The 15486-nt window shown below is 40.2% G+C and overlaps 1 protein-coding gene across 1 annotated transcript; it reads left to right on the top strand.

Moving 5' to 3' along the window:
* On the top strand, positions 1 to 14356 carry LOC130202332 (uncharacterized). The gene is made up of 3 exons (XM_056427797.1): positions 1 to 112; positions 4108 to 4217; positions 4497 to 14356. The coding sequence occupies exon 3, from the start codon at positions 4538 to 4540 to the stop codon at positions 13802 to 13804; it is 9267 nt and encodes a 3088-aa protein (XP_056283772.1). The 5' UTR covers positions 1 to 112; positions 4108 to 4217; positions 4497 to 4537; the 3' UTR covers positions 13805 to 14356.
* The last annotated feature ends 1130 nt before the right edge of the window (positions 14357 to 15486 follow it).

Genomic DNA, 15486 nt, shown 5'->3' with positions numbered 1-15486 from the left:
TTTGCAGCCGGGAGATTTTAAGTCGTAGATTACACATGAAGACATAACATGTAAAACAGTGCTTCCAGTTAACAAAGAAGAGAAGATTTGACGGTTGTTCAGCCAACATTTGGTACGTATTTACTCGTTTATTTCGTCATTTTTCGATCATCGCTGTGCTTTTCTCCACATGCTGTCATGGCTGCTGGGGATGTTTCTTTGCCCGCGAATGTTGTTTCTACCAAATAAAGTTTGTTTTCTTCTATCAAATGCAGTCTGCAGTACTTCTATGTGTATAGTGACCGTGCATTGTCTAAGTAAAAACACGATACCAGCTTATTGGGCGCGGTGCGTCCATTTATATTGTGTCACGTCTTATATGTAGTTTTTCCACCTTGGTGACGTCATCACAACGCTACAGCTCCCTGAACAGGAAGTAGTCAAGATGCTACATCCCCCTTCTTTTGGAACATTATCCACATAAACTGTATAGAGGCAGTAATGTATGCCATATTTGCAAGAAAATTGTTTTGCTGAAGAATAATGAAAACCATTATCAGTTATTAACAGTTATTATTTTAAACTTTTTTATTTTCCTGATCTAATGGTATCATAGTCTGCTGTTTTTCTACCTCAAAAATACCTGCTATAATAGTCAACGACAACTATATAGTCAGTACTGTGCCAGGTGAGCAAGTCTGTGGCTACTGTTTGCCCAGGTTCTTCCGGGATAGTATGTGAGAGCGTCGGTTCCTGTGCATTGGAGCCTGGAACAGTACGTCTCTTGCTTATGCTGCGTTCACACCAATATTCGCAACGATTTACTCGCCCGAAAAGTTATGGTTTATTCTCATCATATGCGTCATTCGTGCCTTAGAGGTGGCGTGGCTTATCTCTGTGTTTTCTGCCTGTATTTACATGCTAATTTGCAAGCTCCTTTTACCTCAAGTCTGTGTTCACCATATCCTGAGATGTTGCTGTCTGATGGACCTAATGCAATACTTCCTAATATTTTGTGTAATATGTTTACTGATATCGCATTAGCCTGGGCACCGTATATATCTTGAGCTTTAGCTTGTGCCTTGCTGTTCCTATTTCCACCTCCTGCGAATGCCTGTTCCCTTGTTGTATTTTCATGCTCTTTTTTTATAGTGTCAACGTCCAGATCCACTGGTGCCTGTTCTGTGCTTTCTGAAACAGCATGAACGTTCTTGGGCTTGTATTTTGTTGTTTGATACTGTGGTTTCGTCCGACACATATTTGCAAAGAGGTTGGGCTTTTTGCATTTGATGGATTTCCGTCCTTTTGCGGGGCATTTCTCCATGCGACCATGTTGTCTTCCGCATGCTCCACACTCCTTGTCGTGCGTGGCACTCTTGCTATCGGTCCTTGTGGTTATTTTCCGTCCGCGACTTCTTTGTTTGGAACTGAACGGCCTGTGACAATACTTGGATACAAGCTAATACATCAATAATTATGATTCAGTTTCATGATATTCTGAATTGGGCCTTTCTGCCTATTAAGTACTTTTATTTTTTTAACTTTGGATATTTTAGTTAGTAATACTTTTGGGAGATTTTGAATGCAGGACTTTAATTGGAACAGTATTTCTACACTATAGTGTAACTCAGGCATGAGAATCCCTCACCTTTCGGCGAAATTCGCCGTTTTGAAACCAAAATAGGCGACTTACGTGAATCGTGTAGATCCGAAGAGTTTTTGTTTTGGGGTGGGGGGTCAATTGGCCGGCCGGCGTTTCTGAGATTGGAGTGGGACACGGAGAAAATGTGGAGTGGGTGCTCTTCGCAATAAAACATCTTTGATGGGACGTGTCGCGTCTCGGCCAATCAGCGTCAAGATGTCTTCAGCGTTTGGTGGTTTAGGTTAGCTTGAATGTTAGCCGCTACTTCTGCTGCTGTCGCGCTGCACGGTGGAGCGATGCTAACAAAGTACCCGTACGTTCAGAGCGATGTGATTTAGCATATTTTTAGTCTCAATACTTCATTAAAAAAGCGATCAGAGCGCACGCGCTGCTCCGTGTCAAGCTGTTTGCACGCGCAGCGCAGCGCTCACAGCAAGTGGCAGAATTTTTGGCTTTAAAAATAAAAATAAAAAAAGATGCCAGAAGTGAAATGTTTAAGTTCAGTCTGTAAAGTTCTGTAACTCTACAGCTGCTCATCCTGATGAACTCTGTATCCTCTGGTGAGAGACTAACGGCCTCATAGTGTATAATCATTGATCAATGCTATGATGGCTCCATGTAGTTTCATTAATATCTTGCTGTATTAATACTAATATTACTGCCATTTAAGTGTTGAAAAAGTTGGTAAAAAGTGAACCATACAGATATTTTATTTATTACTATTATAGATAAATATACCAGTATCGTATTTATGGTAGACTGTTTTTATGGTATTGTATCATGATATTTATGGCAGGTACTATAGAAGATCGTGACAACCAGGTAGAGGCAGAACAGACTCGAGGAACAGACTCATGGCTCAGCAGAGCACAAGACTTGAAGACTTGTTCACGCCAACAACAACAAAAAGAAGTTGGTTCATGAATGACCATATTATTAGTGCTGTGAAAAATAACGCGTTAGCGCGTTATGATTAAATTACAGGATTAATTAGTTTAATTTTTTTACCGCATTTAACGCATGCGCAAAATGAGCTTCCAATACACCTCTTCAATCTGAACTCTGTCCGCTCTCATGCAGACGGTCTGTTCATCGGTAATGATCCTTCCGCAGGTTCACCTACGGAAACCTTGTTCGACTTTTACTTCCTGTAGATCAGGGTCTCAACACGTCGATCGCGACCTGCCAGTCGATCGCGGCGTAGTGTTGGTAGATCGCATGACATTAAAAAGATTGGACCGCCCCCTGACATGTTCTCTAGAGCACGTCTTTGTTCTTTTATTAAACTAAACGTCTGTTGTTGATCGTATCTCCACAGCAGCATGTCATATCTGTCTCTTCGCGTTGCGTTAACACTTATCGATCTCCGTCATCGGGACCGAGCAAAAAGAAGTCACTTGTCAATCTGTCCACCTGTCCGTGTCCGGTGAGGTTTCCCGTGTTGAGTCACATGAAGCCGCAGGCTCCACTCCTGGTGGTGCCTTCCGTCAATTCCTTTAAGTTTCAGCTTTGCAGCGGTGTCCCCGCCGTCCCTTTCATCACGGCCCAGTTCATGAAGAAAACCCACACAGTCAGTTTGCCTCAGCAGCTGCTAGAGGAAGACTAGAGGCCTTTAGATTGTATCATGGTGGAGTTAATGGTTGACAAAAGAGAAAAATGTTCTGTTTAACCCTCCTGTTACCTTCACATTTACTAACATATTTTACCCTCGGGGTCAATTTGACCCCAGCAATTAAAACCTCCAGAAAATTATTAGAATTAATATTGTTTCCCAAGTTTAAGTGTGAGGTACTTTATGTTTGTTTGTTGACTACCTAAATAGCCCTTTAAAAAAGTTGATATTTCTTATATGTTTGACACAGTGAAAAACAGCCTGGGGTCAAATTGACCCCAAAGAACACCGACATTAAACATTGAATGGGGTCAAATTGACCCGAAAGGTAACAGGAGGGTTAAACATTCTGTTTAGGATGAAGATGTATTAATGTTCCATATGGAAGAAAACTGCTAAATAACTGCTGAGTTGCAGCACCATTGTATAGAAGAATGTATAAATGTATATATCCGTCTTTTGTCATAAATCTCTATGTTCTCACAAAATATACCGAGAATATCGGTAATATGTGATTAATCATGATTAATCCACAGAAACCTGTGATTAACCCGATTAAAAATTTTAATCGTTTCACAGCCCTACATATTATACACAATATTACTCTTATTATAGTATTATAGGGCTCGATGACTGAATTGGTGTCAGAATGGAGCACCTATAGATTATCATACAACGTCCAACATCGATGTTCGTGGAAGTCACCACCAGCACCCCCCCCCCCCCCCCCCCCGCGTGCCTATCCTCCTCACCTTTTTCACCCCTGACCCGTTTTCATGCCTGGTAACTAGATCTGAATACTTTTTTCACTGCTGTTAAACTGTTATTTCTATTTGTGGATGAGTAAAGAAACTTTAAAACAAATTTCATTCAGGGTTGCACTTTACCAGCTGATGGGGGGGATGTCCAACTAAGATGCAGATATGCTGTGTGGACCAAAGATGTTGGAGGAACTCCGAGCTCAGCTAAAGCCTGTCTTACGAGGTATGTATTAAACTGAAATAATTACAGAACAGAGCATAATTGCAATGTACAGACATTATTATACCAAAAATGTGTCCATGATGATGGGAGAGTTTGGCCAAAGTCAAACAAACACAAAAAGATTTTAAAGTTCAATTCTTCAAATTTGAGAACCGTGAAGCGAAAAAAGTGTGATGTATTTTAGCCTGTTGATTATTTCCTAATGAATTAATTGTGGATAACTCCAGGATAAGATATAATGTCTATCATGTTTCCTTTTTTCTCCCGAACCAAATACAGGAAAGGAAGGCAAAGAAGAATAGATCATTTTCTTGGACAACATGGACACCTGCTGCCTGGAAGACCACAAAAAGATGGATTCCAACAAAGTATGGCAGTGGCGCATTATGTGTGGAAAGAAACTTTCAGTTTGTCTAGAACCATTCCATCACAGCAATAGAATAGGGTTGGATTTTAATGTGGCATCCAACACACAGAAAAAAATTGACTTGCAATTAGTGACAAATGGGGTGATACTTGAAGTCTGTGACTTTGCTAAAACAGTCAACAAGAGTAAAGGGCATTTTATCACCAGCATTCTTGAGAACAATTTTGATCTTGGGTTGGAAAATGAGCAACAGCTGACTGACTTTACTGCTCAAATTCTGCACAAAGTCAAAGACCTGATTAAGAAACCTCCTGAAGATAAAAAAGAAGTGTTTACTCTCTTTGACTTGTCATCAAAGCCAGAATGCAAAACCAACAATGGGCTGAACATGGCATCTGCAGAGCGGAAGACTGAAAGTGTTGGAATGGAGATGGATGATACTGCACATGGAGATCAATACGCATGTTCACAAGCAACATCCAAAGAATACATGAAGATGGAAAGTCTCTTGGAAGACATGGAAGGAGCACACGGTGACGACAGTGAAGATAAGGATGGATTTAAGGGATCAGGAGCAATGTCAGCAGAAGAACTGATTGAGGATGCTTTTCTCCCTAAATTTCCTTATTGTGAGGAAATGTGTCTGAACCTTGATGTTGGGTCAAAACAAAGTCTAGATCCAGGTCTGTTGACAAAGGGTGTGATGTTAGAACTGGTACACTTCACCAACATACTGGCTGCATCCTTCACACCTATCGTCCTGGGGGTGCTGGAGCACAATTTTGAACTTGATCTCAAGAGTCAACATGGAAACAATCCAATTTGGTTCAGGATATTAAACTTACTTAGAAGAAGAAATGGTCTTATCACCACTGGTTGTGAGATAAGCATGGAGTTTAAAAATGAGCCGTTTTCCTTCCAAGTAACCAGAGGCTTAGCACCTTCCAATATGGAAGTCCAGCAGAATCTGTTTCAGGAAGTGACAAAGGCAAGACGATCTGGTTCAAACAAAGAGCACAGAAGAGGAAAGTCTAAAGACATGGAGACAAACACACACTCTCATCACACTGAATTGTGTCCCACTCGAACGTCAGAGGGAGATCATTGTCAAACTGGTTCTCTATCAGAGTTTGATCTAGACTCCTTCACTGGCAATGAATGTGACAAAGAACAGGAGGATGTGGAAATGGAGAACTACCACACTTGTCCTCAAGGAGAGTCTGATCTCGACTCGGACAAAGTCACAAACTCTGGTAATCAAGATCACTTCCAAAATCCCCAAATATGTTCTCTGAGCTCAGACATCTCTAGAGAATCAGAAGCAAGTTGTCGGAACGTTTGTGCGGCTTCAATCACCACCACCAACATCTCATCTAGTTTACCAATTGTAAACGCAAATACCAAGTCATTGATGTGTCAACCTGATGAAAGAGGGCTTGGTGGAGGTGAAGAGCAAACACAGAATCACAAAAAAAAGAAGAAGAAATGTGACATGGAACAAGAGGAATTGGGAACAGATAACATGTGGAAGTTGCGTGCTAACCGTGTAAAACAAATCCTCTCTGCTAAAGAGTTGAGTTCATTCAAGAGGTCCAAGAGGTTTGGCCTTAAATTCAACATTGGACATGGCCCAAAGAAACACTTTAGTGTTGACGCTCTGCCTGATTCTTTACTGTTGGAGATTGCTAGATTTGCCATAGCAATGAATTCATCCCTACATAATTTCATCATGGAGATTCTTGAGTCCAATTTTAAGATCAGACTGGAGAGTGAATACCAGAGAGATATTTTCACATGTGAAATTAAGAAGATAGTAAGTCAACTGAAAGATTGTGAAGACGCAGTAAAGTTCTCAAAAGAGGTCTTTCAACTCCGAGGTCCCATACCATCAATAAGTATGACAAATATGAGTGTGGGCGATGTCCACGCTAAACTCGGAAGCATATCAAGGATGGAGAAGGGTGATGTTGCCTGTGGGTTTCCTCCTCATTCACAGGCTGAAACTGAAGAACATATTTCACAGAAGTGTGTGGATCTTCATCCTTTCTGCAAAGAAATTAATCTGAAGCTACATGGAATCCATACTTACATAAAGAAACAAGACATCAACAAACTGACCTATGGAGCAATGACTGAAGTGATAAACTTTGCAGAAAAGTTGTGTGGAACATTTGAGCAGATTTGTGTTGACATCCTAAAACACAATCTGGATCTTGTGTCACAATGTGGAGATTCTGACTTTGCCACAAGTATTGTTGCACGAATTCCTGTTGCACTGGAGAAAAGGAATGTTCCCAATGCTACACATGTTAAAGGCGACAAGAGAAGAATCTCAACAAATGTTAAACTGGATTCCCAGAACATCCTAAATCCTGATGCAGCTAGCGCTGGTTCTTCCCAGGCTGCAATTGTGATTGAGGAAGTTAATACGCCTGAATTGGAACTCCTAAATGACATCAATTTAAAGCTCTGGCAATTGAAGGAAAATCACATTCAGCAAATCCTCTCAAGACCTCATGAAGAACATTGTCCACTTTATTCTTACTCAAGATGTAAGAAAGTAGGCATTGATTTCAATGTAGGATCTGGAGTAAAACAGAATCTTGATCCCAAATTACTAACCAATGGCATCATGGTTGAACTTCACACTTTTGCCACAGAATTGCTGTCGGCCCAAAAGTATTTCATAACAGAGATACTGGAGTATAATTTCCATCTTTATTTCAACAATGAGCTGTACCGCAGTGCTTTTGCAAATAACACATTTAAGCAAGTAAATGTGAATTTGAAGAAAAAAAAATCTCAAATGAAAATACAATTCGAACTCCCTGACACAAGGTGGAAACCAGAACCTACCTTTGAGAGAAATTTATATTGCCCCAAATGCTATCAAGTCAGAATTCATAAGCATCGGCAGCATAAATGTAACTCTCGTCACGTCCAACATCCTCATCCAACCACCAAGACTGTCGCAGACTCTGCTGATGCAAACTGCTCGACGCAAAAGCCAGCAAAGGATCCGTCGTCTACCTCCTCACCAATAGAGGAGTTGATAATGGACAACTACCCTCGCTGCAAGGAAATAGGTCTGAGCCTGTGTGTGGACAAAGACAAGCCAAAAGACAAGCTTGACCCGCATGTATTGACACGCTGGGTCATGGTTGAACTTACGAATTTTGCCAAAAGAATGTGTCCAACAGAATCGAAGATCATTAGTGATGTCATTCAACACAACTTCAACACTGGTATGCAGGGGCAAGTAGTAACTACTAAATTGCGTTTCTACAGAGAGCTAAAAGAAGAAGATGCCCTGCTCTCCTGGCTCAATGAAGTATTTGTCATTCCACCATTGCCTATCAGTCAACCTAGAATTGAAGATGAAAAGAAATCGACAACAGTTGTGCATGGAAGTGTATGGATGAAAAGTATCAAAAGAAAGCTGACAAAGCAAACAAAAGGTATAACCGACACACTTCCAAGTGTCGTTAAGAAATCTGAGCCATTTACCAAATCTGTCTGGGACATTGAACTGGAGGAAATGGCACCAAATAACTACAACACTGGTCCTCTAGTGGAGTCTGGTTTAGATTCAGACGAACTCACGGACTCAGAAAAGCCTGTCCATAAAGGTAAATTAAGAATTCCAAAAGGTTCTCTGAGCTCAGACACCTCGAATGTACCAACTGTAAAGTCATATCTAGACTCATGGTTTTCAAGCCAATTTGATCAAAGAGGGCTTGGTGGTGTAGGTGAAGAACAAACACAGATTCCAAACAAATGTGACATGGAACAAGAGGAATTGGGAACAGAGAACATGTGGAAGTTGCGTGCTGACCGTGTAAAACAAATCCTCTCTGCTAAAGAGTTGAGTCCATTTCGGTTTTCCAAGAGGGCTGACCTTAAATTCAACATTGGATTTGTCCCAAAGCAAAACATCAGTGTTGACTCTCTGCCTGATTCTTTACTGTTGGAGATTGCTAGATTTGCCATAGCAATGAATTCATCCCTACATAATTTCATCATGGAGATTCTTGAGTACAACTTTGACTTCAGCCTGGAGAATGAATACCAGAGAAATGTTTTCACGTGTGAAATTATGAATAGAGTAAGAAAACTGAAAGATTGTGAAGATGCAGTCAAATTCTCAAAAGAGGTCTTTGAACTCCATGGTCCCATACCATCAATAAGTACGACAAATCAGAGTGTGGGCAATGTCAACGCTGAACTCACCAGCATATCGAGGATGGAGGAGTGTGATGTTGCCTGTGGGTTTCCTCCTCATTCACAGGCTGAAACTGAAGAACATATTTTACAGAAGTGTGTGGATCTTCATCCCTTCTGCAAGGAAATTAGTCTGAAACTACATGTAAATCATACTCTTCCAAATAAAAAACTGGACATCAACAAACTGACCTATGGAGCTATGACTGAAGTGACAAACTTTGCAGAAAAGTTGTGTGGAACATATGAGCAGATTTGTATTGACATCCTAAAACACAATCTGGATCTTGATTTGCAATGTGGAGATTCTGACCTCGCCAGAAGTATTTTGGCACGAATTCCTGCAATACTAGAACAAAGGAAACTATCAAGCTATGTAAACAGCCACAATAATCCCAATAGCTCACAACTCATGAAACTGAATTTCTACAACAACCCACATTCTGATGCAGCTGGTGCTGGTCCTTCCCAGAATGCAATCATAGACCAAGAAGGAAACAGTTCTCCTGACATAGCACACCAAAATGAGTTTGAATTGAAGCTGTGGCAATTGCGGGCCAATCATATTCAGCAAATCCTTTCAAGACCTCATGAAGAACATTGTCCACTTTATACTTACTCAAGATGTAAGAAAGTAGGCATTCATTTCAATGTAGGATCTGGAGTAAAACAGAATCTTGATCCCAAATTACTGACTAATGGCATCCTGGTTGAACTTGGTAATTTTGCCAAAGCTCTAGTATCAGCCCAAAAGTATTTCATTACAGAGATACTAGAGTATAATTTCCATCTTGATTTCAATGATGAGCTCTATCGCAGTGCCTTTGCAAAGAAAACCTTTGAAAAAGTAAGTCGGAATCCAAAGAAAAAAAAATCTCAAACCAAAATACAGTTTGAACTCCCTGACACGAGGTGCAAACCAGAACCTACCTTTGAGATAACGTTATACTGCCCCAAATGCTATCAAGTCAGAATTCATAAGCATTGTCAGAATGAATCTAACGCTCCTCACGTCCAACATCCTCGTCCACAAACAATGACTATTGCAGACTCTGCTGATACAAACTGCTCGGCACAAAAGCCAGCAAAGGATCCGTTGTCTACCTCCTCAGCAATAGAGGAGTTGATAATGGACAACTACCCTCACTGCAAGGAAATAGGTCTGAGGCTGTGTGTGGACAAAGACAAGCCAAAAGATAAGCTTGACCCGCATGTATTGACAGACTGGATCATGGTTGAACTTACTCATTTTGCCAAAACAATGTGTGGAACAAAATACAAGATCATTAGTGATGTCATTCATCACAACTTCAACACTGGCATGCAGGGGCAAGTAGTAACTACTACATTTCAGTTCTACAAAGAGATAAAAGAAAAAGATGCCCTGCTCTCCTGGCTCGATGAAGTATTTGTCGTTCAACCATTACCCATCGACAAACCTAGAATTGAAGGTAAAAATAAATCGACAGCAGTTGTGCATCGAAGTAAAGGGATGGAAAGTATCAAAAGATGGCTGGAAAAGCAAACAAAAGTAAAAGCAAACACACTTCCTAGTGTCGTAAAGAAATCTGAGAAAAAACATGCGAGTCAAGGACGCCGTTATCCCATTCGCACAGAGATGGGTTTGGATCCAAAAATGACATCTAAATCAGGAGTGAAAAAAAGATTGGAATTGAAGCAAATCACCAAATCTGAATGTGACATGAAACAGAAGAAAATGGCACCAGATAACTACTACACTTGTCCGCTTGGAGAGTCTGATTTAGACTCAGACGAACTCACAGACTCAGAAATGTCTGCCAATGAAGATGAATTAAGAATCCCAAAACGTTCTCCGAGCTCAGACACCTCGAGTGTACCAACTGTAAACTCAAATCCAAACCCATGGTTTTCAGGCCAACCAGATGAAAAAGGGCTTGGTGGAGGTGAAGAACTAAAACAGACTTTACAAAATGCACCAACTGAAGATGACATGGAACTTGAGGAGTTGGGAACAGAGAACATGTGGAAGTTGCGTGCTAACCGTGTAAAACAAATCCTCTCTGCTAAAGAGTTGAGTCTGTTTACTTTATCCAAGAAGTTTGGCCTTGAATTCGACGTTGGATTTGGCCCAAAGCAAACCTTCAGTGTTTATTCTCTGTTTAATATTCTACTGTTAGAGATTGCTAAATTTGCTATAGCAATGAATTCATCCCTACAGAATTTCATCATGGAGATTCTTGAGTACAACTTTGACATCAGCCAGGAGAATGAATACCAGAGAAACATGTTCACATGTGAAATTATGAATGGAGTAAGAAAACTGAAAGATTGTGAAGATGCAGTCAAATTCTCAAAAGAGGTCTTTGAACTCCATGGTCCCATCCCATCAATAAGTGTGACAAATCAGAGTGTGGGCGATGCCAACGCTGAACTCACCAGCATATCGAGGATGGAGGAGTGTGATGTTGCCTGTGGGTTTCCTCCTCATTCACAGGCTGAAACTGAAGAACATATTTCACAGAAGTGTGTGGATCTTCATCCCTTCTGCAAAGAAATTAGTCTGAAGCTACATGTAAACCACAGTCAACCAAACAAGAAACTGGACATCAACAAACTGACCTATGGAGCAATGACTGAAGTGACAAGCTTTGCGGAAAAGTTGTGTGGAACATTTGAGCAGATTTGTGTTGACATCCTAAAACACAATCTGGATCTTGATTTGCAATGTGGAGATTCTGACCTCGCCACAAGTATTGTTGCACGAATTCCTGCTATACTAGAACAAAGGAAACTTACAAGCTATGTAAACAGCCATGATAATATCAATAGCTCAAAAAATGATTCACCACTCATGAAACTGGATTTCAAGAACAACCCACATTCTGATGCAGCTGGTGCTGGTACTTCCCAGACTACAATCATAGACCAAGAAGTAAACAGTTCTCCTGACATAGAACACCAACATGAGTTTGAATTGAAGCTGTGGCAATTGCGGGCAAATCATATTCAGAAAATCCTTTCAAGACCTCATGAAGAACATTGTCTACTTTATTCTTACTCAAGATGCAAGAAACTAGGCATTGATTTCAATGTAGGATCTGGAGTAAAACAGAATCTTGATCCCAAATTACTAACAAATGGCATCCTGATTGAACTTGGTACTTTTGCCACAGCTCTATTATCAGCCCAAAAGTATTTCATCACAGAGATACTGGAGTATAATTTTGATCTTGATTTCAACAATGAGCTGTATCGCAGTGCCTTTGCACAGAAAACGTTTGAGAAAATGAGAACAAAGACATATTCAAGACAATCTGGAGTTCTTTTCGAACTCCCTGACACGAGGTGCAAACCAGGACCTACCGTTGAGAGAAGTTTATATTGCCCCAAATGCGATCAAGTCAGAAATGATAAGCATCGTCAGGATGATTTGGGCTCTCGTCACATCCAACATCCTCGTCCAACTACCGTGACTGTTGCAGACTCTGCTGATGCAAACTGCTCGGCACAAAAGCCAGCAAAGGATCCGTCGTCTACCTCCTCAGCAATAGAGGAGTTGAAAATGGACAACTACCCTCGCTGCAAGGAAGGAGGTCTGAGCCTGTGTGTGGACAAAGACAAGCCAAAAGACAAGCTTGACTCGCACATATTGACAGACTGGATCATGGTTGAACTTAGTAATTTTGCCAAAAGAATGTGTGGAACAAAATCGAAGATCATTAGTGATGTCATTCATCACAACTTCAACACTGGCATGCAGGGGCAAGTAGTAACTACTACATTTCAGTTCTACAGAGAGTTAAAAGAAAAAGACGCCCTGCTCTCCTGGCTCAATGAAGTATTTGTCATTCAACCATTACCCATCGACAAACCTAGAATTGAAGGTGAAAAGAAATCAACAGCAGTTGTGCATGGAAGTGAAGGGATGGAAAGTATTAAAAAAAGAAAACTGGAACTGCAAACACTTCCAAGAGTCTTAAATAAATCTGAGAAAAAACATGCGAGTCAAGGACGCTGTTACCCCATTTGCACAGAGATGGGTTTGGACCTAGAAATGACATCTAAATCAAGGAAGAAGAAAAAACTGGACTTGGAGCAATTGACAAGAGCTGTTGTGTTTGAGATATCTAAATTTGCAAAAACGAAAAAGGGATGCTATTTTCCACACACTCTGTATGAGATCCTCGACTTTAACTTTGATATTAGCTCACAACATCACAGGAGCTGGGAATTTTCAATAACTACCGCATCCACAGTCAAAATTATGGTCAATGGATATGGGAAACCCTGGAAAACTCATCCAGACAAGATTTTCAAATTGCCATTTGTGTATGAACGCCGAAGAAAACCGGCGCTGCAAACAAAAGTGAAAACAGACACACTTCAAAGTGCCGTAAAGAAATCTGAAAAAAATCATCCGAGTCAAGGACGCTATTGTCGCGAGAAAGCACAGAAAAGGAAATGTACCAAGTATCCCATGGAAGTTCCAGGCAAGAAAAAGAGAAAGGGTAATTTTGTGCAACAAGCAAGATGCCAGTCGGATGAAAACCGTTTGCATTTTCTTGATGGCGCCAAAATTAACGAGAAAACTCTGTTCCGTTATGAGGACGCCGAGTTGCCAACAGATCCGGAGACGAGTCAAGTGGGTGCAGGTTGTGACGGTCTTCTTCAGGGAAACCTTCACATAAAAGAGGAGGAATATGATCCATGTTATCAGAATATGAATCCAGAACCAGACACAGTGCAACAATATTATCCACTTCATGGTGAAGTCAAAATGGAGTCAAACGCTGCAGAGGCCGAGCACCCAGGCGAACCTACAGAACCTCTGAGATTTACTTTCCCCAAATCAGAAAATGAGAATCTTCAGGATTCTCTCGCTGAGCCACAAGGATGTGCTGTATCCCCAAACACTGTCAATAGCACACAAACTGAATGGGACACTGAGGATGGGAAGTATTCAGTCCCAGTTGAAGCAGCAGAGGACCTGGAATATACCATGGTAACCATAGGTTAGAGCAACATCGATCAAAGAAGAGCAAGAAAATGTTCCAGTTGACTCGCACAGTTCATGTGGTCACAAAAGTGAAGTGGGCATCTAACGGGAACAAGTTCCTTAATGTTCTGGACTACAATTGACAAGTGAGACATGTTTGTTTTCTACTAAACGGATGCGGTTTGCTGCCTTCAATGCTTTGAAAACCTCTTTCTCGTTGGGGTAAATATATATAATGACTCATATTAATTTGGCAGGAATGCATCCTCAAAAAGATGGAAATATCTGACTGAATGTTTCAGTGTATGAAATATCAGTATTTATGGTTTGAAGCTTTGTTTTCAAATGTTGTATTGTGCCACTCTTGGACATTATTTAAACTTGTTTTGGGGCTTTCCTTTTCCCCTGTGGTAAGCCTGGGTCATTTCTCAAGTTCATTTGTATATTGATCTTTTCAAACTGAACTTTACTCAATTGATTTCAGATTATAGTATTTCATTGTTAAATTTGTTCAATTATGTTTATTTGTTTGTTCTACCATGTTCTAGTGGTAACGATGCCTTTTCTGATCTCTTACCTTTATTAATTATAGTCTATTGTTATTTTTCATGAAAATTTTGTCTTACTATACGGTCAATTTCTTGAAGCTCTGATGTACATGTAATTAGCTGGTTCTTTATCTTTTATTATAGTGCTCATTTCTGTTTAGGTACATTTTATAAAAACTATTTTAAAAGCCTCCTGTCTACCTCTTTGCTGTCTTTTCACATACTATGGACGTGTACCATGATTATTTGCCTGATATGGTATATTATATGTTGTTCTTCAAATCTTTATTTAATTTTTTATTAAAAAAATTCAGATTTTCTAAGGGATGTGTCTTGCGCAGCTCAGAGCATTTGAGGTCATCGCGAGAGTGGAGAGTAGCTTCAGAATCCACAAATTCCACAATTATCACTTTTCATGCATCATGAGGCGTCGAGTGTCTAGAAAAGCACTATATATATTTCAAAGTATTATTGTTATTGTCATTTTTGGTCAAAATGTATCTAATCTTGTCCTGGTCACTGACATATTACTGTGGAATTCAACAGATTTACACATTTGGCCACAATAAGTTATTATTGACTCTCAAAAGATCTTGCTCAGAAAACCATTCCCGCTTTCTAGAATTTTTACACTACAGACACACTTTTCACATTATCTATTCATCAAGCCGTCCTTCCTCTTGAGGTCTGATATCGAAGCAACAGCAGCTACGGTAATCTGAGTTTCTAGATATTTTGACAGCTTTCATTCTATGTTAAGCCTATGGAGCTTTAGTCTCTTTGTTATCACTATTGCAACCGTTGATGCTGGCAGCCACACAGGTGATTCATGAGCTAATTAGTGCAGTTTGACATGCACAGACACACACAGATATAATATTGTCATTCCCTTTGAGGAGAACAAAAAGATTTATGTGTATGTTTTTAGAAATCTGGTCAGAAGTCATCAAGGGCGAATACATGGTGAGGGCCATCAAAGGGCACAAGATCAGAATCAAAACTATGAATCAGATGGATGTTTTCACATGCAAGGAATGTGTCATGGGTCGTGCAACATTGTACAATAAAATTAAACAATCAACACATGTCAAAGAATTGAAACATTCGATTTACAGTAGAATATATCATATAAAATATATTGCACAGACACACATA

This window comes from Pseudoliparis swirei, chromosome 12 (genome assembly GCF_029220125.1).
Source record: "Pseudoliparis swirei isolate HS2019 ecotype Mariana Trench chromosome 12, NWPU_hadal_v1, whole genome shotgun sequence".
In the NCBI taxonomy this organism is placed as follows: Eukaryota; Metazoa; Chordata; class Actinopteri; order Perciformes; family Liparidae; genus Pseudoliparis; species Pseudoliparis swirei.
Note: the sequence above shows the minus strand (reverse complement) of the source record. Positions and strands in the feature narration are given on the sequence as shown.